Source organism: Palaemon carinicauda, chromosome 11 (genome assembly GCF_036898095.1).
Source record: "Palaemon carinicauda isolate YSFRI2023 chromosome 11, ASM3689809v2, whole genome shotgun sequence".
Classification (NCBI taxonomy): domain Eukaryota; kingdom Metazoa; phylum Arthropoda; class Malacostraca; order Decapoda; family Palaemonidae; genus Palaemon; species Palaemon carinicauda.
Genome location: NC_090735.1, coordinates 3,018,478 through 3,041,972, shown reverse-complemented (window position 1 = coordinate 3,041,972; position 23,495 = coordinate 3,018,478). Strand labels below are relative to the sequence as shown.

Below are 23,495 nucleotides of genomic sequence, written 5' to 3'. Positions count from 1 at the left end.
ACAGATTGCCTAAGAGCTGAGGGTACTCTTAGGGACATTCCAGACAACAGAGCAGAAGTTCGTCGAAAAAAAAACTCACAGATTGCCTAAGAGCTGAGGGCCACTCTTAGGGACATTCCAGACAACAGAGCAGAAGTTCATCGAATAAAACTCACATGAACACCGAATAAAACTCACAGATTGCCTAAGAGCTGAGGGTACTCTTAGGGACATTCCAGATGACAGAGCAGAAGTTCGTCGAAAAAAACTCACAGATTGCCTAAGAGCTGGGGCTACTCTTAGTGACATTCCAGATGACAGAGCAGAAGTTCGTCGAACAAAACTCACAGATTGCCTAAGAGCTGGGGCTACTCTTAGGGACATTCCAGATGACAGAGCAGAAGTTCGTCGAAAAAACTCACAGATTGCCTAAGAGCTGGGGCTACTCGGGACATTCCAGATGACAGAGCAGAAGTTCGTCGAAAAAAACTCACAGATTGCCTAAGAGCTGAGGGTACTCTTAGGGACATTCCAGATGACAGAGCAGAAGTTCGTCGAAAAAACTCACAGATTGCCTAAGAGCTGGGGCTACTCTTAGGGACATTCCAGATGACAGAGCAGAAGTTCGTCGAAAAAAAAACTCACAGATTGCCTAAGAGCTGAGGGTACTCTTAGGGACATTCCAGATGACAGAGCAGAAGTTCGTCGAACAAAACTCACAGATTGCCTAAGAGCTGAGGGTACTCTTAGGGACATTCCAGATGACAGAGCAGAAGTTCGTCGAACAAAACTCACAGATTGCCTAAGAGCTGAGGGTACTCTTAGGGACATTCCAGATGACAGAGCAGAAGTTCGTCGAACAAAACTCACAGATTGCCTAAGACAAAACTCACAGATTGCCTAAGAGCTGAGGGTACTCTTAGGGACATTCCAGATGACAGAGCAGAAGTTCGTCGAAAAAAACTCACAGATTGCCTAAGAGCTGAGGGTACTCTTAGGGACATTCCGGATGACAGAGCAGAAGTTCGTCGAAAAAAACTCACAGATTGCCTAAGAGCTGAGGGTACTCTTAGGCACATTCCAGATGACAGAGCAGAAGTTCGTCGAACAAAACTCACAGATTGCCTAAGAGCTGGGGCAATCTTAGGGACCTTCAAGACGACAGACCAAAATGTTTGTCGAACAAAACCGTACCCATATCAAAATGGTTCGAAGTGGGCTTCAAATAAGAGGGAACATGAAACCTGATATGGCAACAAAAAGTGATACCATATCCCACTGTCGATACAACCTGTTTACTTGTTCCAAGAGCAAATGTTGACGAATATTCTCTCTTTTCATGGTTATCTGGTAACACTAAACGAAGAGGGGATGGACCTAGTATGTTGGGATATAGGATGAATATCTTTGCCAGTAATAATTTGAGAACGAATTCTTGCACTAATAAAAATATGGATGAAAAAAAGAGATAATTATATAAAAATTTCGATCAATTTTGACTTTTTAAATCTTTGGGTAGATAGACGAATAAAAAAGAATGTACTGCAAAGGTAAATGCATGAAAAACATAAGAATATAAATATTCTATTGGAATTAATATTTCTAAAGAAAATAACCTGGAATTTTCATACAAAGTGGCTGACATTATTAATGCATGTTGTAAGAATTCCTCTTTGCATTGGATTGCATCACATACCAGACGTATTCATCATTTCTAAAGAATATAAACCGGAAATTTCATATAAAGTAGGTATCATTATCAATGCATTTGAATGAATTATTCTTTATATTGGCCTTCATTACAAAAAGACGCATTTATAATTTCTAAAGAAAATAATTTGGAAGTTTTACACAAAGTGGCTGATATTATCAATGCATGTTGTAACAATTCTTCTTCTTTGAATTGGCTTACAATACAAAAAAGGCCGCATTTGTATATATGAAAACAATAAAAAAGTTAGAAAACCACGTCTCTTTTCACCCACGTGTCAATTCCCCCTTTAAGACGTGACAGATCAATACTGGAACAGCTCTCTTACTCGCAAACATGGCCAGGTACTCAACCACAACACAAAACTCACAATCATCTCTTTTATCCAGTTAAATGTCTCTTTATAATAGGCTTTCTTATGGTAATTGTCAAAATTGAATTAATCTAGAATACGAGGTTAAGAAACTTGTTGCATTGATATAATATTATTTTGTGTCTGTGTCTGGCCTACATGGCTGAGGACTATTGAATTAATCTAGAATACGAGGTTAAGAAACTTGTTGCATTGATATAATAATATTTGAGTCGGTATCTGGCCAACATGGCTGAGGACTATTGAATTAATCTAGAATACGAGGTTAAGAAACTTGTTGCATTGATATAATAATATTTGAGTCTGTATCTGGCCAACATGGCTGAGGACTATGAAGCGTGAAGTAGGAGATGATGAATGGAGAAGTGTTGATTTAAAAGCTCAAGATGGAGACGACTGGCGAATCTAACCGAGGCCCTTTGGCGTAGGAGGAGATGTGTGTGTACCACGTAAATGATAATTAAAAATATAAATAAATAATAATAAAACATTAAGAGGAAATAAAGAAAAGGGATAGTAAAATATTGAAAATATCGAATTAAGTTCAAGAGCAATGGGAATGTATTTATAGCACACGCAATATCAATAAAACGATGATTTAACTGATCCATTGTTGGAGACATTCTCTCAAATTGATTATGTCAAGAGAGGAATTTCGTATTACGTTTGCAAATAGGGGAGAGAGAGAGAGAGAGAGAGAGAGAGAGAAAGAGAGAGAGAGAGAGAGAGAGAGTAGAGAGAGTAATTCAGCTATCTCCCTTATATAATAAAGAGCCTATGTCTGGCTATATATATATATATATATATATAGTATATATATATGTATATGTATTTAAATATTATATATATATATATATATATATAATCATATCTATGATCTACAATGAAAATTTCAAGATCATATATTACAACATAACCTCAAATTTCAACTTTCTAATTAATTCAAGCCAATTTTAAATGAGAAAAATTGCTACTGAAGCAAGGAAATTTCCTTTAATTCAACTGTATGTGGTTGATTAGCTGGGTATATCAGTCTCCTCCACATTACAGTATTATTTGGGTCTACACCTCCATAAGCATTAACATCCGTCAAGAGTGTCTTAATTTCATAACATCGAAAAGCTAAACTATAATAAATTCTTTTTTTAATAAGGAGCATTTGCACTGACTCGCAGCGGTGCCCTTTTAGCTCGGAAAAGTTTCCTAACCGCTGATTGGTTAGAACTATTTTGTCCAACCAATCACCTATAGTCCATTTCTTTTAGTGATGCATATTTGCATCAACTCGCAGGCGGTGCCCTTTTAGCTCGGGAAAGTTTCCGGATCGCTGATTGGTTGGACGAGATAAATCTAACCAATCAGCGATCAGGAAACTTTTCCGAGCTAAAAGGCACTGCCGCGAGTCGGTGCAAATATGCATCGCTAAAAGAAATGAACTATAGTAGGAAACTTTTCCGAGCTAAAACGGTATTCCTGCGCATCATAAAAAAAAAAAAAATATTTTGTATAGGAAAACATGAATGAGGAAGATCGAGTTTCTCATTACTCTACTTGATGTCTGTTATGGTCAGCTACACCAAAACGTAATAATACAAAATCCAATTTAATATTATATTCTCTCATTAATTAATTTAGCTTATAACGTAGCAAAACAATAACAGATAAGAAAATAATAGCCAACAAACACACACACATATGTATATATATATATATATATATACATATATATATGTATATGTATATGTATATATATATATATATATACATATATATATGTATATGTATATGTATATATATATATATATATACAGAAATATATATATATATATATATATAGAAATATATATATATATATATATATGTATATATATATGTATATATATATATATGTATATATATATGTATATATATATATATATATGTATATATATATGTATATATATATATATATATATTTCATTCTATATTCTCTCATTAATTAGTTTAGCATATAACATAGCAAAACAGTAACAGCTAAGAAAATAATAGCTAACAAACACACACACACATACATATAAATATATATATATATATACTATATGTATACATATATATATATATATATATATATGTATACATATATATATATATGTATACATATATATATATATATATATATATAAATATGTATATCTAGCCAATCATAGGACCCAATATATTAGTATAATGGTTTACTCTAAAAAATTGTTTAACTAATCATATAACTAAAAGTATTACAACAAATTGCTGATAATGAAATCGTTAAGCTTCATAATCAAATTAGCGGTATATTTAGATTGATTTTCAAAAGCAGGTCTTCTGGAACCTATTCAACTTTATGAGGACATCTTCGTTTTTTAAATTAAATCTCCTTTTATCATTCTTTATAACAATCGATATCGGTGTTGATGACCTTAACAAGTATTAATTTGCGTGGATTTTCATGCACTCAAATATGAATCAAGTTTGAAGTCTCTGTGACAACGATGATCAAACTTATGGCTGATTACGTGAATGGGACATTTTGCTTGACCGTGACCTTGACCTTTGACCTTGACCGTTGACCTTGACCTTTGACCTTGACCTTCCAAAATTTAATCATTTTTAGCTTTTTACATAAAAGTTATTCTATGCAAGTTTCATTACTCTACGATTAAACTGGTGGCCAGGAAGCGTTCACAAAAACACACACACACACAAACAGGCGCGAAAACATAACCTCCTTCCAACTTCCTTGGTGGGGGTAATAACACGTTATCATTATACATAGGTAAATTCAGCCCAAACATCTCTTCCCTAACCATTGGAACTTTGTAGACCGTTTTCTTTGTTGGGAAGAATTATCAGACCTGATGTCTCAGCAATAATACTAAAATCCGTAGTTTCATTAACAGCTATACTATTCTATCTGGTTCCTTATTTCCTTTACTCACTGAGCTATTTTACCTGTTGGAGCCCTTGGGCTTATAGCATCTTGCTTTTTCCAACTAGGGTTGTAGCTTAGCTATTAATAATAATAATAATAATAATAATAATAATAATAATAATAATAATAATAATAATTATCCAGCAATCTCTCACAATTATAATTCCCTTTACATTCACTCCTGATATCATTACAGATTTTAGTCGATATCAAACAGAAACTAGAGGGGCACTCAGTAGAGCGCAGACCTCCGCCGCGGAAGCTTATTTCTCGACCCTTTGCCCGACCTTGACCTTTGACCATGTATCAATGGGCGTGAGTTTTTATACACTCATATATGAACCAAGTTTGAAGTTTCTGTGACAACGATGTCCAAACTTATGGCTGATTAGGTGAATTGGACATTTTGCTTGACCATTACCTTGACATTTGACCTTGACCTTTCAAAATTTAATAATTTCCAGCTTTTTATATGAAAGTTAATCCCTGCAAGTTTTATTACTCTACGATTAAAATTGTGGCCAAGAAGCTATTCACAAATTATGGCTGATTACGTGTACTGGCCATTTTGCTTAACCGTGACCTTGACCTTTGACCTTGACCTTTCAAAATTTAATCATTCCCAGCTTTTTACATAACAATTAACCCCTGCAAGTTTCATTACTCTACAATTAAAATTGTAGACAGGAAGCCTTTCACAAACATACACACACACACACAAACACACAAATAGGGGGTAAAACATAACCACCTTCCAACATCGTTGGCGAAGTAATGCGGGGTAACACACCTTGATAATGACATTCATGAACACGCAATGCTATTAAAGAGAACACCTGAAGTTAGCTCAATGGCCAGTCCACTTCGACGCCAAAGTCTCTCGAGATTCAAACGATCGGAAGAGAGGAGTTAGGATAAATAAGAGATGCCAGATGTGCGATAACAAAACATGAGGTCAACACAGATGGTTTGATGTAGGTAGTAAATGAATGAGAAATCTTGAGGAGGTGGCTCTCTCTCTCTCTCTCTCTCTCTCTCTCTCTTTTCAATATATATATATATTATATATATGTGTGTGTGTGTGTGTGTGTATACATACTCCAAACGCATACACACACATGATCTAGGCCATCTAGACGATACAGATACGAAGTAACACGTGTGATGATATTATCTAACGTTACCCGAGCTCATAACTCTCACAGTGCAAACATTTCTAAGACCCAAGTTAAGCCAATACTTGACGCTATCTATAACAGCGAGTACAACAACAACAACAACAATAATAATAATAATAATAATAATAATAATAATAATAATAATAATAATAATAATAATTAACAAATGCGTCCAACCTACCTTCTGGGACGATCCACGACATGATGACATTGAACTTCAATCAATCACACAAATCGTCATTTCTTCGTCATCCCCACTTGCCAAGGAAACATTAGCACACCTTCTCCCGCACATGTTGAAGAGGGAATGTCACAGTACACACTGGAATTACGTCAGACAAAGGCAAAACCAATGCAAATCTGACCCCGGACTCCTCAATAACTCCAGACTTGGACAAGCGCTCAGGTGTACTGAGGGAAGCGACAGGGTTTAAAACTTTTGAGGTAATTTCCTTAGTTTGAGGTAATTTGCATGAATTTAAGGTAATTCTAAAGGTAATTTCGGTTTAACTAGCTTGAAATTTAAGGATATTGGAAAAGTTTTAAGGTAATCTAAGGTAAAAAGCAGCAGCATTGTGCCATGCTCGAGTTAAACCCTGAGTCTAAGCGAGGTTGAATAATGGTCTTCCCAGGAGCCCTCTTAGAGTGAGTGTCCCAAAGCCAGGCAGGCTCCTTCATTCGCGTTTTCTTCCTACTAATCGAAGATATATTTTTTATGAGTGGGGACCGGGAAGTACTAGCCGAAAACTAGTTCGTGCTGGTTGACTTCCACCATACGTTGTTATAGGGAACACGGACTGTAGTGGAGAGTTCCACATTGTATTTTAGATGATTGAACTATTTTATGATTTTTTAAGGGTTATCTAAATTAAGTAAATACGAATATTACTTAGAAAATAACTAATAATACATTCACTAACGGGTTCAGTGTCCTATAGTCTATTATTATTATTATTATTATTATTATTATTATTATTATTATTATTATTACTAGCCAAGCTACAACCCTAGTTGGAAAAGCAAACTTCTATAAGCCTAAGGGGTCCAACATGAAAAATAGCCCAGTGAGGAAAGGAAATAAGGAAATAAACTACAAGAGAAGTAATTAACAATTGAAATAATTCAAAAGCAGTAACAATATTAAAGTAAATCTTTCATATATAAACCATTAAAACAAACAAACGGACAAACAGGGGCAAAAAACATAACCTCCTCCCAATTTCGTTGGCGGAGGTAAATATAAAAGAAAACTAGGTTGCTGTGGCCTGACTGGTAACGTCTCTGCCTGGTGTTTGCCAGTCGGGGGTTCGAGTCCGGCTCAGACTCGTTAGTGCCATTAGTGTCTGCAACCTTACCATCCTTGTGAGCTAAGATTAGGGGGGGGGGGGTTGGGGGAGCCTATAGGTCTATTTGCTGAGTCATCAGCAGCCACTGCCTGGCCCTCCCTGGTCCTAGCTTGGATGGAGAGGAGGCTTGGGCGCTGATCATATGTAATATGGTCAGTCTCTAGGGTATTGTCCTGCTTGCTAGGGCAATGTCACTGTCCCTTGCCTCTGCCATTCATGAGCGACCTTTAAACCTTTAAAAGGTCAACTTTTGGGGTAAAAATAAAAGCTGAGTTGAGGAAGTGGGTTCTTTATCGATCAAACGAGCTAAGGGACACCCTGCTCTTATCCAACCCCCCCCTCCCCAAGGACCCCTCTATTCCTACCCACATGAACAGGTAATAACACCTCTGCCTTTGTTCCGACGTAAACATGCACCCACTTGGATATTCACAATGAGGGACGGCGAATTCATAACTCCCCTCACGGCCCTATTGATAATTATTCTTCCCGGTTAGCTTCTAGTTATTAACTTGTTTTTAGTTTTTAGCTTCTTTGGGGGGTATTTTTGACTCTTGGTGATTTACATTTGCATTTCTTCGTTCATTTCGTATTGGGAAATGATGAAGGAGTTCATTTTCCATGTTGAATAAACGTTTGTATGAATAAATTGGTTAAGGGACGGGGGTTAATATATATATATATATATATATACATATATATATATATATATATATACTATATATTATACAGTATATTTATATATATACAGTATTTATATATATATATATATATATACATATGAAGATATATAATATATATATAATATATATAATATATATACATACATACATATATATATATATATATACATATATATATATATATATATAATGTATATAGGTCTATACATAATACATATATATATATATATATATATATATATATATATACTCGTATATATACACAGTATCTTATATATATATATATATATACATTTATATATATATATATATATATATATTTTTTGGGCTCAAGCCATGTCGTCCTGATGGAAGTTCCTATAGGGTAGCTTCCTAGGGTATATTACAACTACGGCGATATTCCCAGAGAATTTACCTTAAGGTACCAGAATTCTAACTCCTGGAGCGAGTATCCCTCGTGAAAGGGATATCGCGACATATCAGAGGACGTATTCTAGACACGTCACATGGCAATCTACTACCTAAATAGAGATTCGTCTCGTAGGAGGGAGATTGACGAGATACGAATTCGGGAAGAAAAAGGGGGGAGCCGCTCCCAAGGCCTCCCAATCCCCCGATTCGTATGCGTGCCTGGCGCCAATCCTGGCGCCATCTGTATTCCTTTTTGCGTAGCTTAACAACTCGGTGTTTTTTCCTGTTTTTCTCGCAAATCTTGGATTTATTCAGCTTTTCATGGCTTCTCCGTCTTCGTTGGCCTCGGATAAGTTGAGTATAGTGTCTGTTATGTATAAATGTAGGCTCTTGGTAAAATTTTGAGTGATTAATAGGATTAATCTTTGATACAAGAGCCGTAGCCTACCAGAGGTGTCCTGGACACTGTCACTCGCTAGGTATAAATTAGTTAGTCAGAGTGACATTCCTGGTTGTTTTGCTTAATAAATTTTAGCTATTTAGCTTTACATAGGATTTCCTTTCGTGCTTAGTATTATTTGGCGAAGTATTCGCCATTCTGGCCTACGCTAGGCCATGTAGCCTAGTCGTTTGGTCCTAGTACTTAATGCATGATTTTGGTTTTTCCGAGTGTAATTAAAAGTTTATTAAAGCTTTAGGCTATATTTTATACATTTTAGACTGTGTGGAATATTTCCAAGATTGTATACGTGAGAGTTTCGGTGAATTAGGTAATCGATTCTCTTGGTGCCTAGGTTAATTGCTTATGGAGCCTTAGTATACTTTATTATTCTCCCCGGTTGCTTTCTTTTCTTCGGAGAAGGTATGCAATCCCTTTCCCTCTGTTTAAGCCTTGGGCTTATCCCTAAGTGGTTTTTTCCGAATTTATTTTCGATAAAACTATACTAGGGTGTTACTGTACCTTCCTGTTCCAGCAAAGTCTGGTTCAAAGAGGGACAGAACAACAGAGTTTTTTAGTCTGAGTCCGTGTTGTCTGGCTTGGGGCAGAGTTCCCCTCGCTGACCCAACACTTATAAAGGGAGCTTAGCTCCCTTAGGTCACTATCGAAGGTTTCTGTAGTATGATTCCTCCTTTTGTGATCGACCAGACTAAGTCCTGTTGCTGTTCTTGGGGAGGATAAAATCTTCCCTTGGGAATAGCAACGCCTTCCTTGCTTTGGTGCTTTGGAAGCTGGCAAGTATTGCTGGCCCTTTCCCTTAGATCTCCCTTAGGCTAAGACAGAGTTCTTGGCTGCGGGTGATCTGTCACTAAAGCAAGGTTGGCAGGACCCTTTTGTCCCTTCCCCCTCTATCTCCGTAATGGCCTTGCCATTACTGTACTGTACCTTGCCGGCCGGCAGAGCTGGCTGGCAGGGGTATTACTGTACTGTACGTCATTCTACTTCTGGACCTAGTATAGGTTGGGATATGGAATTGACTAAGGCCATTGCCGGCCGGCTGAGATGCTGGCCGGCAAGGGTCTTATGTTTTCGAGTGCTGCCCGGACCTCTCTTGGTCCCTCATCCATGCCTGCCGACAGAGCCGGACGGCATTGGTCAAGGAAGCCTGAATTAAGTTTCTCCCCTTCCTTATATGCACTCTTTCGGTTGCCGGGCTTGGGGGGTCGTGTACACTCTTATCCCGGCATCCATTCTATTTTCTTCTAGTGCTGTACCTGTCCCGGCTGCCGGCCTATGAGGCAGACAGCCGGGCAGGTGTAGTCTTCTGGTTCTTTTGCTGCCGGCTGGCATCGGTCTTGTACCTTTGCCGGCCGGCTTATGTCAGTCCTTGTCTGCCGGTCACCAAGAGTGTGGCCGGCAGCTAGGTACTACCTTGTGTAGTTACTGGCCGGCAGTCATTGCCGGCCAACACTGGCTGTTGCTGGCCGGCAGCTACTGCCGCCGGCACAGGCATTTGAACCAGAAGGCTGCCGCCCTATAGCTGTTAAGTAGTATACTTTAAAGCTAATTGTGGTGTGTGCCGGCCGGCAAAGGCAGGCCGGCACACATCCTCCTATACTGTACTAGTATTCTTCTGTATAGCATATACAGTAAGAAGAAAACTATAGTAAAAGTTTAGGTACAGCACTGTATCTTCTAACACTATTGTGTTTTCTTGCACAGCCCTTTGTTGTTGCCCTCAGACAGGAAGCAGAGTCTTCCCCGTCTATTATCCAGGATTTTAAAATCATTGCCTAGGTGTGAGCTCCACCTGTTTCCTCTGGAAACCTTGCATTGGTTACTCTAGTAGAGATAAACCAATTTTGATTTTTTATCTGGAAAGCTGCAACAATGGGTTGTGAGGAAAACACAAGTGTGTGTCTTTCCTTTATGAATTGTTATGCTATATTATGCATATCTAGTGATACATAGTTCACTTGATACTCATGGAAATTTTTTCTCTTTACAGGAGGACCCTCCGAAGTGCGGAAATGTTTTCTGCAATGTCCGTAGCAGGAACCTCTGCGGACATGAGTGTTGTAGGAGACACGCAGCATGCGCTGTCTCCAAGGATGATCTCCAGTATTGGGACCCTCAGGTATGTACTGTATGCACTAACCTGATTACTGAGGCTTTTGATTCCCCTAGAACGGCGGAATCAAGGGATATAGCTAGGGAAAAGCTCCGTACTTGGGTAAGGGGCTTCAAGAAGAACACCTCTGGCCCTTATCTTCCTAGTGAGAAGATGAGGGCGTATCTTTTTCCCCAGGCATCAGCTGAAGCAGTGATTCCCCAGCCTCAAGAGGAGATCCCCCAAGACCTAGTCCAGGTGGACGAGGAAGTCGCAGATGCGATGCAAGACATCCAGTTGTGTGACAGGATGTCTGATGTGGACGAAGGTTTGGAAGAAGACCTCCTGGCAGAAGGTCAGGATCAAGTTCAAACCCCGGATGTCGCAGAGGATGGGGTCGACGAGGTGTCGGCTACTCCGGTTCAGATGCCGGAGCCCATCCCCTCAACATCCGCTGGTCTCCCAGTAGAACTGGGACAGGCCCTCTCTTCGATTGTTGGAATGATCCAACAAATGCAGAAGGAGAATCAGGAGAAGGCGGCTGCAATGGAACTGCGTATGCAGTCCCTAGCAGAATCACATGGGCCCCGGAAAAGGCTCAATGTGAAAGACCTTCCCATATGCTCAGATGCTAACCCATGGAGGTATGCTGAGCACATGCCAATGACGACTGGTAAGATCGTCATTTCGGATAAGCTGGGTTCAGTTCTCCTAGAGGAGGTAGAATTCTGGCCCAGCAAGGCATCATATCCGGACTGCTATGTCCGGCTGAGAAAAGAACCAGCTTCAAGGGAGGAGACAGAGCCGAAAGAGGTCATTATTATGGACCATGCTAAGGCTCAAGCCCTACTTTCATCCTCGATGAAAGAGAGGGGCTTCTCGAATTCGAAGGTAGCAGCATTGAGCAAGAAGCTCCCTTCTTTTGTGTCCTCTTCTGATAGAGCCTTCCCCTTTTTACAAAAAGGGTTTGCGGCTGTCCTAAAGGCAATCGAGGCCGGCAAGCCTTGCCCCTCCCTGGAGGAGTGTAAACCCTTGTCGCTGGCTCTGCCTATGGACCACAAGGACTGGAAGGATGTCCATCTGACATTCTCAGTGGGAAAGTTGGAGGCTGATATTGCCGGACGGCAATTCGGCGAGGACCTCCCCAAGTTGTCCGAATTTCTTTTACGAAGAGAGTTCGAGACAAAAGAAAGACTGGCTGCCTCAATGTCTCATCAGACTACTCTTGAGACGATGGCAAGTGACCCTAAGGTCCATGAAATGTTCATGGTTGTGGCTAAGTCTCACCTAGCCACAGTGACGAAGGACCTTTATGGCTTCGTCAAGGCAAGGAGAGCTTGCAGGGAGTTCGTGTTCACCGGGGCTTCGGTGAGACACGAGCCAAGGAAGTTAATATCCTCCAACATTTGGGGAAAAGACCTTTTCCCTACCGATGTGGTCAAAGAGGTTGTTGATAAGGCCGCCGTGGAGAATAGAAACCTTCTCCAGAAGTGGGGCCTGGCTATCAAAAGAAAATCTTCCCCGGATGAGGGTCCTCAACCAAAGAGGAAGAATATGAGGACTAGGCTACCGTCTCGGCCAGCCAAGCCTTATAGACAGCAACAGCAACTGCAATTGCCTTTGCCTCCAGTGCCCCAGATGGTGGCACAAACCCCGACTACTTTTCAGTGGGTACCCCAGGCTGTGCCAGGTCAGTCAACCACATTCACCCCAACGTTCGAAGGACAGTCTTCTTCCTTTCGTGCAAAGCCTAGAGGAGCAGCCAGAGGCTCGTCTAGGCGCCCCTCAAGGGGAAGGGGATTCAGAGGTGGTCGTGGTCAGGGAGGCAAGACCTCAGGACGGCAGTCCAAGTGAAACGATACCGGTAGGAGGGAGACTAATGAAATTTTGGGATCGCTGGACCTTCGATCCCTGGGCCCAAAGCCTACTCAAGAATGGACTGGGTTGGAGCTGGTACAGCACTCCACCCCCATGCCTTCGGTTTTTCCAACACTCCACCCCCATTTTGGAGGAGTACGTTCAAGAACTGTTGGAGAAAAATGTGATCCGAAAGGTGAAGTCCATCAAATTCCAAGGGAGGCTGTTTTGTGTTCCCAAGAAAGACTCGGAAAAGCTCAGAGTCATTCTGGACTTGTCACCACTCAACAAGTTCATAGTGAATTGCAAATTCAAGATGCTAACACTGCAACACATAAGGACCTTACTGCCCAAGAGGGCATACTCAGTCTCTATAGACTTGTCAGACGCCTATTGGCACATCCCAATCAGCCGTCGACTCTCCCCCTACCTAGGGTTCAGGCTACAACGGAAACTGTACGCCTTCAGAGCCATGCCATTCGGGCTAAACATAGCCCCAAGGATTTTCACGAAGCTTGCGAGCGCAGCTCTCAAACAATTACGCCTAAAGGGAATTCAGGTAGTAGCCTACCTGGACGACTGGCTGGTGTGGGCAGCATCCGAGACCGAATGCTTACAAGCTTCCAGTCAGGTGATCCAGTTCCTAGAGTACCTAGGCTTCAAGATCAACAAGAAAAAGTCTCGACTTTCTCCATCCCAAAAGTTCCAGTGGCTGGGAATCCACTGGGACCTTTTGTCACACAGTTTCTCCATCCCAATGAAGAAAAGGAAGGAGATAGCGGGCTCTGTCAAGAGACTTCTAGATTCCAAAAGGATATCAAGACGCGAACAGGAGAGGGTACTAGGCTCTCTCCAGTTTGCTTCAGTGACAGACCCAGTGCTAAGAGCACAGCTAAAGGATGCAACCGGAGTTTGGAGAAGGTATGCATCAAACGCGCGAAGAGACCTGAGAAGACCAGTGCCGCCTCGGCTACGTACTCTTCTCAGACCTTGGTCCCAAGCCAGACATCTAAAGAAGTCGGTTCTTCTTCAGCCACCTCCCCCGTCGATGACGATTCACTCAGACGCCTCAAAGGAGGGATGGGGAGGTCACTCTCATCGGAAAAAAGTCCAGGGGACTTGGTCCAAGCTATTCAGGACCTTTCATATAAACTTTCTAGAAGCTATGGCAGTGCTCCTTACCTTAAAGAAAGTCTCCCCGCGTCACTCGATCCACATAAGATTGGTGACAGACAGCGAGGTGGTTGTGAGATGCTTGAATCGACAAGGGTCGAGGTCACCACCTCTCAACCAAGTGATGTTAGCCATTTTCCGATTGGCAGAAAAGAAGAAGTGGTACCTGTCGGCAGTTCACCTTCAAGGAGTCCGCAATGTGACAGCGGACGCTCTATCCAGGTTCACACCGATAGAGTCGGAATGGTCCTTAGACGCAGGATCATTTTCCTTCATTCTGAATCAAGTCCCAGAACTGCAAATAGACCTCTTTGCGACGAAAGACAACAAGAAGTTGCCCCTGTACGTGTCCCCGTACGAGGACCCCTTAGCGGAAGCAGTGGACGCAATGTCCCTCGACTGGAACAGGTGGTCCAGGATTTATCTGTTCCCTCCTCACAACCTTCTGTTGAGGGTCCTCAACAAACTGAGATCCTTCAAGGGGGTAGCGGCAATAGTGGCCCACAAGTGGGCGAACAGTATGTGGTTCCCCTTGGCGTTGGAACTACAGATGAAGTTCATGCCGCTACCACATCCAGTTCTGACCCAGCGAGTCCAGAAGTCGACTGTCTGCGCTTCATTACAGAAAACCCAGACCCTGCAGCTCATGATTTTCTCGCCCTAGCGGTGAGAAAGCGTTTCGGGATTTCGAGAGCTAGCATAGACTTCCTAGAGGAATACAAGTGCAAATCGACTAGAAGGCAATATGAGTCATCTTGGAGAAAGTGGGTGGCCTTTGTAAAGGCAAAGAATCCGCAGGAGATCTCAACAGACTTCTGCTTATCTTTCTTCATCCACCTCCATGGCCAAGGATTGGCAGCTAACACGATTTCAGTATGTAAATCGGCTTTGATGAGACCCATTTTATTTGCCTTCCAGATCGACCTAGGTAACGAGATCTTTAATAAAGTTCCGAAAGCCTGCGCTAGGCTCAGACCTTCAGCACCTCCAAAGCCCATTTCATGGTCTTTAGACAAAGTTCTTCATTTCGCCTCCCTGTTGAGCAATGAAGAATGTGCGTTAAAGGATTTAACGCAAAAAGTTATTTTCCTATTTGCACTCGCGTCCGGGGCCAGGGTTAGTGAGATCGTAGCCCTCTCGAGAGAGGCAGGTCGTGTTCAGTTCCTGGATGGGGGGGAGCTGAACCTGTTTCCGGATCCTACGTTTCTCGCCAAGAATGAGTTACCCACCAACAGGTGGGGTCCCTGGAGAATCTGCCCTCTGAAAGAAGATGCATCTCTATGTCCAGTAGAATGCCTAAAGGTCTATCTTCGTAGAACTTCAGACTTCAAGGGTAGTCAACTATTCAGGGGAGAAACATCAGGCTCAAATTTATCTCTGAATCAACTCAGAGCGAAAATGACATATTTTATTCGCAGAGCGGATCCTGACAGTACACCCTCAGGTCACGATCCGAGGAAAGTTGCCTCATCCCTAAATTTCTTTAATTGTATGGATTTTGAACATCTCCGTTCATACACGGGCTGGAAATCTTCCAGGGTGTTCTTTCGCCACTATGCGAAGCAAGTAGAGGAACTTAAGAGATCTGTGGTAGCAGTGGGTCGTGTAGTTAACCCTACTGTTTAACTCTGCGAGGAACAGTGGTCTTAATTGGGACGATTAAGTCCAGGGTGAGTGTGTAGGTACATACTGTACTACAAACTAAAATGAGGGCACCAAGTGCCCATATAGACTGTTCCTTCCTTCAAAGGTGAACCTTGCATAAGTTCAGACATGTGTGCCAAGCGTTTCTAACGCTAATGTGATTGATTTGTAATACAGATTTTTTATGACTTGATACCTTGGTATCTCATTAAAGTGGTGTTTAATGGTTTTTCTTTCAGATAAACAAGTTCTGTTTACTATCATACTTATGCTTAAAGTTTTGGGTTACCCCCTTTTATATAAATATATATATTTGTTGTTAACCTGTCTGTTTATTATCTGTCAATAAACTTGTTCTTGAGAACCTTGCGTCTCTTTCACCTGTGTCAATTTATTGGTATAATTGAGCATTTAATTCTATGTATCTTATCTGGGATAATTCTGATAGAATTGTTCTGTTTTGCAAGCTATGTTGCATTGGTTTATGTAAGTCCCCTAATGGGAGGACTCCGTCCCATAAAGGGACGAGGGCGGTTTTATTAGTTTCTTCCTATGCGGATATAAACCTTTGTCCAATACAAGTATTGTGCGGATGACTGGTCAATATATTGACGCAGTAGTTCTATACAAACTATGCTTTACTTAATATAGGGCGAGACCACTATATTAGCTTGCCTGAGATTCATACATAGATATATGTACTCTTCGAGACTTTCCAGAGTCTAGTAGGACTCTTCCCTGTAGGGGGCAGGAAGCTCTAACATAGTTTATAGTTAGTTGAAAAGATGTATAACGGTAACATCTTAGGTCTCTAGGTCTAGTCGACCGGGAATAAATATCTCCGGGGAGTACGGCACGTTCTGAGAATCCACAGATACAGTAATGCTCTGGTACACTTCCATCAGGACGACATGGCTTGAGCCCAAAAAACGGATTTTGAGCGAAGCGAAAAATCTATTTTTGGGTGAGATAGCCATGTCGTCCTGATGGACACGCCCTTGCCTTTCTAAGAAAGGGCTGTAGGACCCCTCCCTACATACAGTATCTGTAGCACCTCGTGTACGCTACAAGGAATACAGATGGCGCCAGGATTGGCGCCAGGCACGCATACGAATCGGGGGATTGGGAGGCCTTGGGAGCGGCTCCCCCCTTTTTCTTCCCGAATTCGTATCTCGTCAATCTCCCTCCTACGAGACGAATCTCTATTTAGGTAGTAGATTGCCATGTGACGTGTCTAGAATACGTCCTCTGATATGTCGCGATATCCCTTTCACGAGGGATACTCGCTCCAGGAGTTAGAATTCTGGTACCTTAAGGTAAATTCTCTGGGAATATCGCCGTAGTTGTAATATACCCTAGGAAGCTACCCTATAGGAACTTCCATCAGGACGACATGGCTATCTCACCCAAAAATAGATTTTTCGCTTCGCTCAAAATCCGTATATATATATATATATATATATATAAGAAGACAGACAAACAGACAAACGCGAAGGTTCCAAAATCCTTATATCGGACATTTCATCGCCGATAATCGACATTTATACAATGGAAGAGCCAATCAACAATTGCTATTATAAGCCACTTCGATCTCTCTCTCTCTCTCTCTCTCTCTCTCTCTCCTCGGGATTTAGCCTTACGAGTTTCTCTTAAGGAAATAATTAAGAGTGGATGTTTTTCTTAAGCCAACTAAAGAATTTCGATGTAACTTGTGTTTTCTAATAGGTTATGCAATGAACCTAGTTCAATATATCTGGAGATTTATGAAATATCTGCTAACTAACATAATTCAGATGAGACATATGTGTATATATATATATATATATAGATATATATATATATATATATATATATTTATCATATGTATATATACAAGTTATATATATGCGTATATTATTGTTTGTTTATATATATATATATATATATACATACCTCTGGGAAAAGTACCAACATGTAAATATTTGAGGAAAGATGACTTTAAATCAATCGACCTCTGTATTAATATAGCATACATATCAGCTTGTATATACCACAAATAAAAGTCTCATGACAATAATCAAACGTGTATGCACGTATAAATTAATGTATTTTTGCAAGTCATATAACAGTAATGAACGTACATGTGTGTATGTATATGTATAAAATCTAAAAGAAACAGTTTCTGTACCTATGATGACCAGTTATTAAAGTGAAGTAAAAGAACAAAGATATGGAAGAAAAAAAGAGAATAAAATAGGGCAAAGAAAAAGGCGAAGAATATGAGTAAGTTAACAAGGTTAACTAAATCCGCTGCAATATGAAATAATCATTGTTGATATTTAACGAGGGTGGCCTATTGCTAACACGAAATGTTCGTTGCTGATTTGATCAGGTAGAAATACAGATGAGAAATGAAACTATAAGAGAGATTACTCGAGTGCCATATGTGGATGAGATCATGGTGAGGGGTAGATGGAGATGGTTTGGGCATGATCGTCGCACTCCCCAAGAGAGATTACTTACTTTGATGGCTACTTTTCCGGTCCCATACAGCAGGGGAACCCCACTCTCTACAGGACCTTCACGATCGTTTTACCTTGTTCGTTCACAGTAATTAACGTTTCATATCACATATTGTTAATTAACTGTTAAATCGTCACTGTAAAAAGACTCATGAAATAAGAAAGTCTTCAGTTTCTTCTTGAAAGCCTTAATGTCTTCAATCATTCGAATGTTTCGTGGGAGCTTAGTATATACTATATAGTCTCAGGGCCGCATATTTAAAGAATCTGGAGCCTAAAGTAGACATAAATCTAGGTTCCAACAGCTTGAAGACATCTGTAACTATTCTCGTGTCGATACGATTTGTTGGCTGCGCAATGTGTAGCAATTCTTTCAAGTATTTTGGACGCCCGGTTCTGATAACTTGGTGGGTTATTGTACATATTTAAAATTCAATTCTCGCTTTAATCGGCAGCCAATGTAAGTCGATTAGTATAGGGGTGATCCTTTCTATTAGTTCACCAAACTTTCTACTGGGCTCCACACGGAACTAGAAGAGTTGGAAGATCAAGGCCTACATGGCTGAGAACTATGAAGCGTGAACTAGGCGATGATGAATGGAGAAGTATTGATTTAAAAGCTCAAAATAGGGACGACTGGCGAAATCTAACAGAGGCCCTTTGCATCAATAGGCGTAGGAGGAGGTGATATGATGATGAGTCAGACTGAATATAAGGGATCTAATGCTCATTTACTTTAAGGACTGCTTTCCTTATCTTATCAGGTAAGGGAACCATACTCTATACAGGACATACAAAATCACGTTTGTTATAAGTACACCATCGCAACGTAACTTTGTCACCATTATTATTATTATTGTTATTATTATTATTATTATTATTATTAGCCAAGCTACAACCCTAGTTGGAAAAGCAAGATGCTATAAGCCCAAGGGCTCCAATAGGGGAAAATAGCCCAGTGAGGAAAGGACATAAGGAAATAAATAAATGATGGGAACAAACTAACAATATATCATTCTAAAAACAGTAACAACGTCAAAATAGACATGTCATATATAAACTATTGACAACGTCAAAAACAGATATGTCATAAATAAACTATAAAAGGACTCATGTCCGCCTGGTCAACATAAAAACATTTGCTCACACTTTGAACTTTTGAAGTTCTACTGATTCAACCACCCGATTAGGAAGATCATTCCACAACTTGGTCACAGCTGGAATAAAACTTTTATTATCATGAATAGCCTTCCGAACTTCAGGATCACATTTCAACAAGTAGTGTGTAGTTCCACTTCAAGGTTTAAAGGCCTCTCATGGATGGCAGGGGCAAAGGACAGTGACATTGGCCTATCGAGTAAGACAATACCTTAGAGACTGACCATACATACATATGATCACAGCCCAAGACACCTCTCCACCCAAGCTAGGACCAAGGATGGCCAGGCAATGGCTGCTGATGACTCAGCAGATAGACCTATAGGCCCCCCTCCAAACCCCCCATCCTTCCACATAGATGGTGAGGTTGCAGCTACCAAAGAAACTAAATAGTTTGAGCGGGATTCGAACCCCAGTCTGGCGATCACCAGTCAGGGACGTTACGACTTCGAGCAGTTTTCTTGAATACCAGACTTATCTTCTCTTCTATATTTTGAACATGGTCCAGGAAACGATTCCTTTGAACCTGTACCAACCGTGTGTCACACGATCGTACATAAATTATTTTGTATATATTAAGCTTGTATCTGCGCTCTTCCCTCGCACTAAAAAGAACCAGAATAAACATGTCTGCGTGTTTCCTCTCTAACTTTGTCTGTTTCTCGAACATGAAAATTCCTGTTGCCTTGAGGTTTTGTATATAAAGGAGAGTGTTCTATAATAAAGTGACTCAGTTGATTGCATCCTGCCTTTGAGTCATAACCTTTCTCTCGGCCGTCACAAATCAAAGCAAGTAATACTTCATCTTCTTCATTGTATATATTGTATATCATTCTTTTAGGTTAATATTTTCCAATTTTCCTCGTTTCGGTGTCAGCTACAACAATGAAGCCAGATATTTTCCATTTCGTGTAATTTGCGGTATTCGATACTTTTAAAATAGGATGTTTTTAATTAAAAATCCAGTTAAAAATAACAGTAATTTTAATCGGAAATTCTCCGTAAAAATATACTGTTCTCAGCCGTATTTCAGTAAACTACAGGCGACCGTAATTTTTACCCTACTTTGTGATTATCTTTTACGGGTTGGTGACCGTAATAACAATCATTTACGTTAATATATCCGTTTTTAAAAACGGTAAATGCCTGGCAACATTTATTCCAGGATTTTTACCGTTTTTACGGGAATTTTTAACAATGAATTTTCTACGGTTACTTAATAAATCTCTAACTTCTTCAACCTAATAGTATCTTGAGATGGAAAGTAATTTCATAATCGCAAAATTTTCTTTTCGCAATGAGTTAGAAACATAAATGAAAACGATTAATTTTTCATTTCATAATTACAAAATTTTCTCTTCGCAATAAGTTATAAATGAAAATGATCAATCTTCAATTTCACAATCTTTTCTCTCCGCAATGAATTAAAAACATAAATGAAAATTATATACAAAAAAAAAGAAAAAAAAAAAAGGTATGAATGACACAAACACGCACGACAAGGAGATCCATAGTGCCAATTTCTGTTTACAAATTCCAGCCTTTCTATCTTCATGTAAAAATTAGACAAAACCTCATAAGTCTGGAAGCATTGTTAAGCAGAACGAAGAAATGCGTGAAAGCATTGTTAAGCAGAACGAAGAAATGCGTGAAAGCATTGTTAAGCAGAACGAAGAAATGCGTGAAAGCATTGTTAGGCAGAACGAAGAAATGCGTGAAAGCATTGTTAAGCACAACGAAGAAATGCCTGAAAGCATTGTTAAGCAGAACGAAGAAATGCGTGAAAGCATTGTTAAGCACAACGAAGAAATGCCTGAAAGCATTGTTAAGCAGAACGAAGAAATGTAAGATATATTTAACACACTAAGAAGACTATTCAATTCTAATAAAAAACAGCAAGATTATTTTACTTACTCCAAGACATTAGTCCATCACATCCAGCTTACCTGAAAAAATCATAAAAAATATATATTTAATCATAGCATAAATGAGAAGAACTCACACATTACTATTACTATCATAAGTATTATTATTATTATTATTATTAATATTATTATTATTATTAGCTAATCTACAACCTTAATTGGTAAAGCAAAGACCCTAAGTTATTATTATTATTATTATTATTATTATTATTATTATAACTAGCTAAGCTACAACCCTAGTTGGGAAAGCAGGATGCTATAAGCCCAAGGGCTTCAATAGGAAAAAATAGCCCAGTGAGGAAAGGAAATAAATAAACGATATAAGTAATGAACAATTAAATAAAAAATATCTTAAAAACATTAACATTAAACCAGAAATTTCATATATAAACTATAAAAAGAGACTTATGTCAGCCTGTTCAACATAAAACATTTGCTGCAAGTTTGAACTTTTGAAGTTCTACCGATTCAATTAAAAGGAAAATACACTTATTTCTCTTCATAATGCTTCTGCAATTCATGAGCGTCATTTAAAGCCTTTAAACAAAAAACAGTCTCTATGACATTGCCCAGCTTGATAGGGCAATGTCAGTGTCCCTTGCCTCTGCCATTCATGAGCGACCTTTAAAATCTTTATAAAAAAACTCACCTTTCGAAATATCTTCATATGAAGAAGCTCTGATGATACCCATCACTTTTGCTTCGATTTTGTTTACTAAACTTTTGAATATTTTTTTTTTTTCAATTTCCTTCCACTTGATCTGTTAATATCACTAGTTATTTTGTTTACAAAACTTTTGATACTTCCATATTTCAATTTCCTTTCACCTAACTTTTAATATCACTAGCAAAAGAAATATGAAAGAAGTTTAGTCATATCCGTTGATAGTTCAGTTATATGAACACTATCACATCCAATAGACTTCAACCGAAGCACTACATGGATTATGAAGTATACTCAGTTCACTGAATATCGCCAACAGATCTTGTTTGATTTAGTTCAGTTGTCAGGTGCTTATCTCGTCTAACGCAAGATAAACGTGATAAGAAATAATTATCCAGCCAATTCAATTAATGCCAAAATAATGTTCGTCTCCCCTTATAGTGATTTGAACGAATGTCCATAGATATTTTTGGATTGTATATGCAATTATAACCCCTAATAATATTAAATTTATATTACATGGCAGAACAGTAAAACAAGGGATCTATATAATGTCAAAAGCACTTTTCAGAATTAAGAGAAAAAAACAAGTGGAGAGAGAGAGAGAGAGAGAGAGAGAGAGAGAGAGAGAGCATTATTTACCCAGCCATTTTGATCAGGTTAGTGTCATAATAACCAAATAAAAATGAGAGAGAGAGAGAGAGAGAGAGAGAGAGAGAGAGAGAGGGCACATTATTTACCCAGCCCTTATGATCAGGTTAGTATCATAATAACTAAATGAAACACGAGAGAGAGAGAGAGAGAGAGAGAGAGAGAGAGAGCGCATTATTTACCCAGCCATTTTGATCAGGTTAGTGTCATAATAACCAAATAAAATGAGAGAGAGAGAGAGAGAGAGAGAGAGAGAGAGAGGGGGGGGCACATCATTTACCCAGCCTTTTGATCAGGTTAGCATCATAATAACTAAATGAAACAACAGAGAGAGAGAGAGAGAGAGAGAGAGAGAGAGAGAGCATTATTTACCCAGCCATTTTGATCAGGTTAGTGTCATAATAACTAAATGAAACGAGAGAGAGAGAGAGAGAGAGAGAGAGAGAGAGAGAGAGAGAATTACCCTGAAATATGCACTGCCACACACACAAACACAAGTCTAAGGTGACGGACACAAAACTGAAGAAAAGCTACAAGTCAAGTGACGAAAGTGGAGAACACCTGCTTTGACTATACAACAGGTGTGTTTTCGTAATTTGACATTTACATCTCTGCTGAAATTAGGACTGGGTCACAGATACTCCAATTATGAGAGAGAGAGAGAGAGAGAGAGAGAGAGAGAGAGAGAGAGAGAGAGAGAGTGGTTTTCGACCCGAGGTGACAAACAAGTTTGCAGTGTGCAATTTAT

At 39.6% G+C, this 23,495-nt stretch overlaps 1 protein-coding gene across 2 annotated transcripts in view; it reads right to left on the bottom strand.

Annotated features, from left to right (window-relative positions):
* The window catches only part of Ctl2 (Choline transporter-like 2), a 127,953-nt gene extending 105,596 nt beyond the window's left edge, over positions 1-22,357 (bottom strand). The window contains exon 1 of one of the 2 annotated variants that reach the window (XM_068382888.1): positions 22,082-22,357. In XM_068382888.1, the coding sequence (XP_068238989.1) occupies positions 22,082-22,124 (43 nt within the window). In that variant the 5' untranslated portion in view covers positions 22,125-22,357. Of the gene's footprint in view, positions 1-6,366; positions 6,563-22,081 lie in introns of those variants that run through there. The other variant, XM_068382894.1, reaches the window with a different exon arrangement.
* Between the last annotated feature and the right edge of the window lie 1,138 nt (positions 22,358-23,495).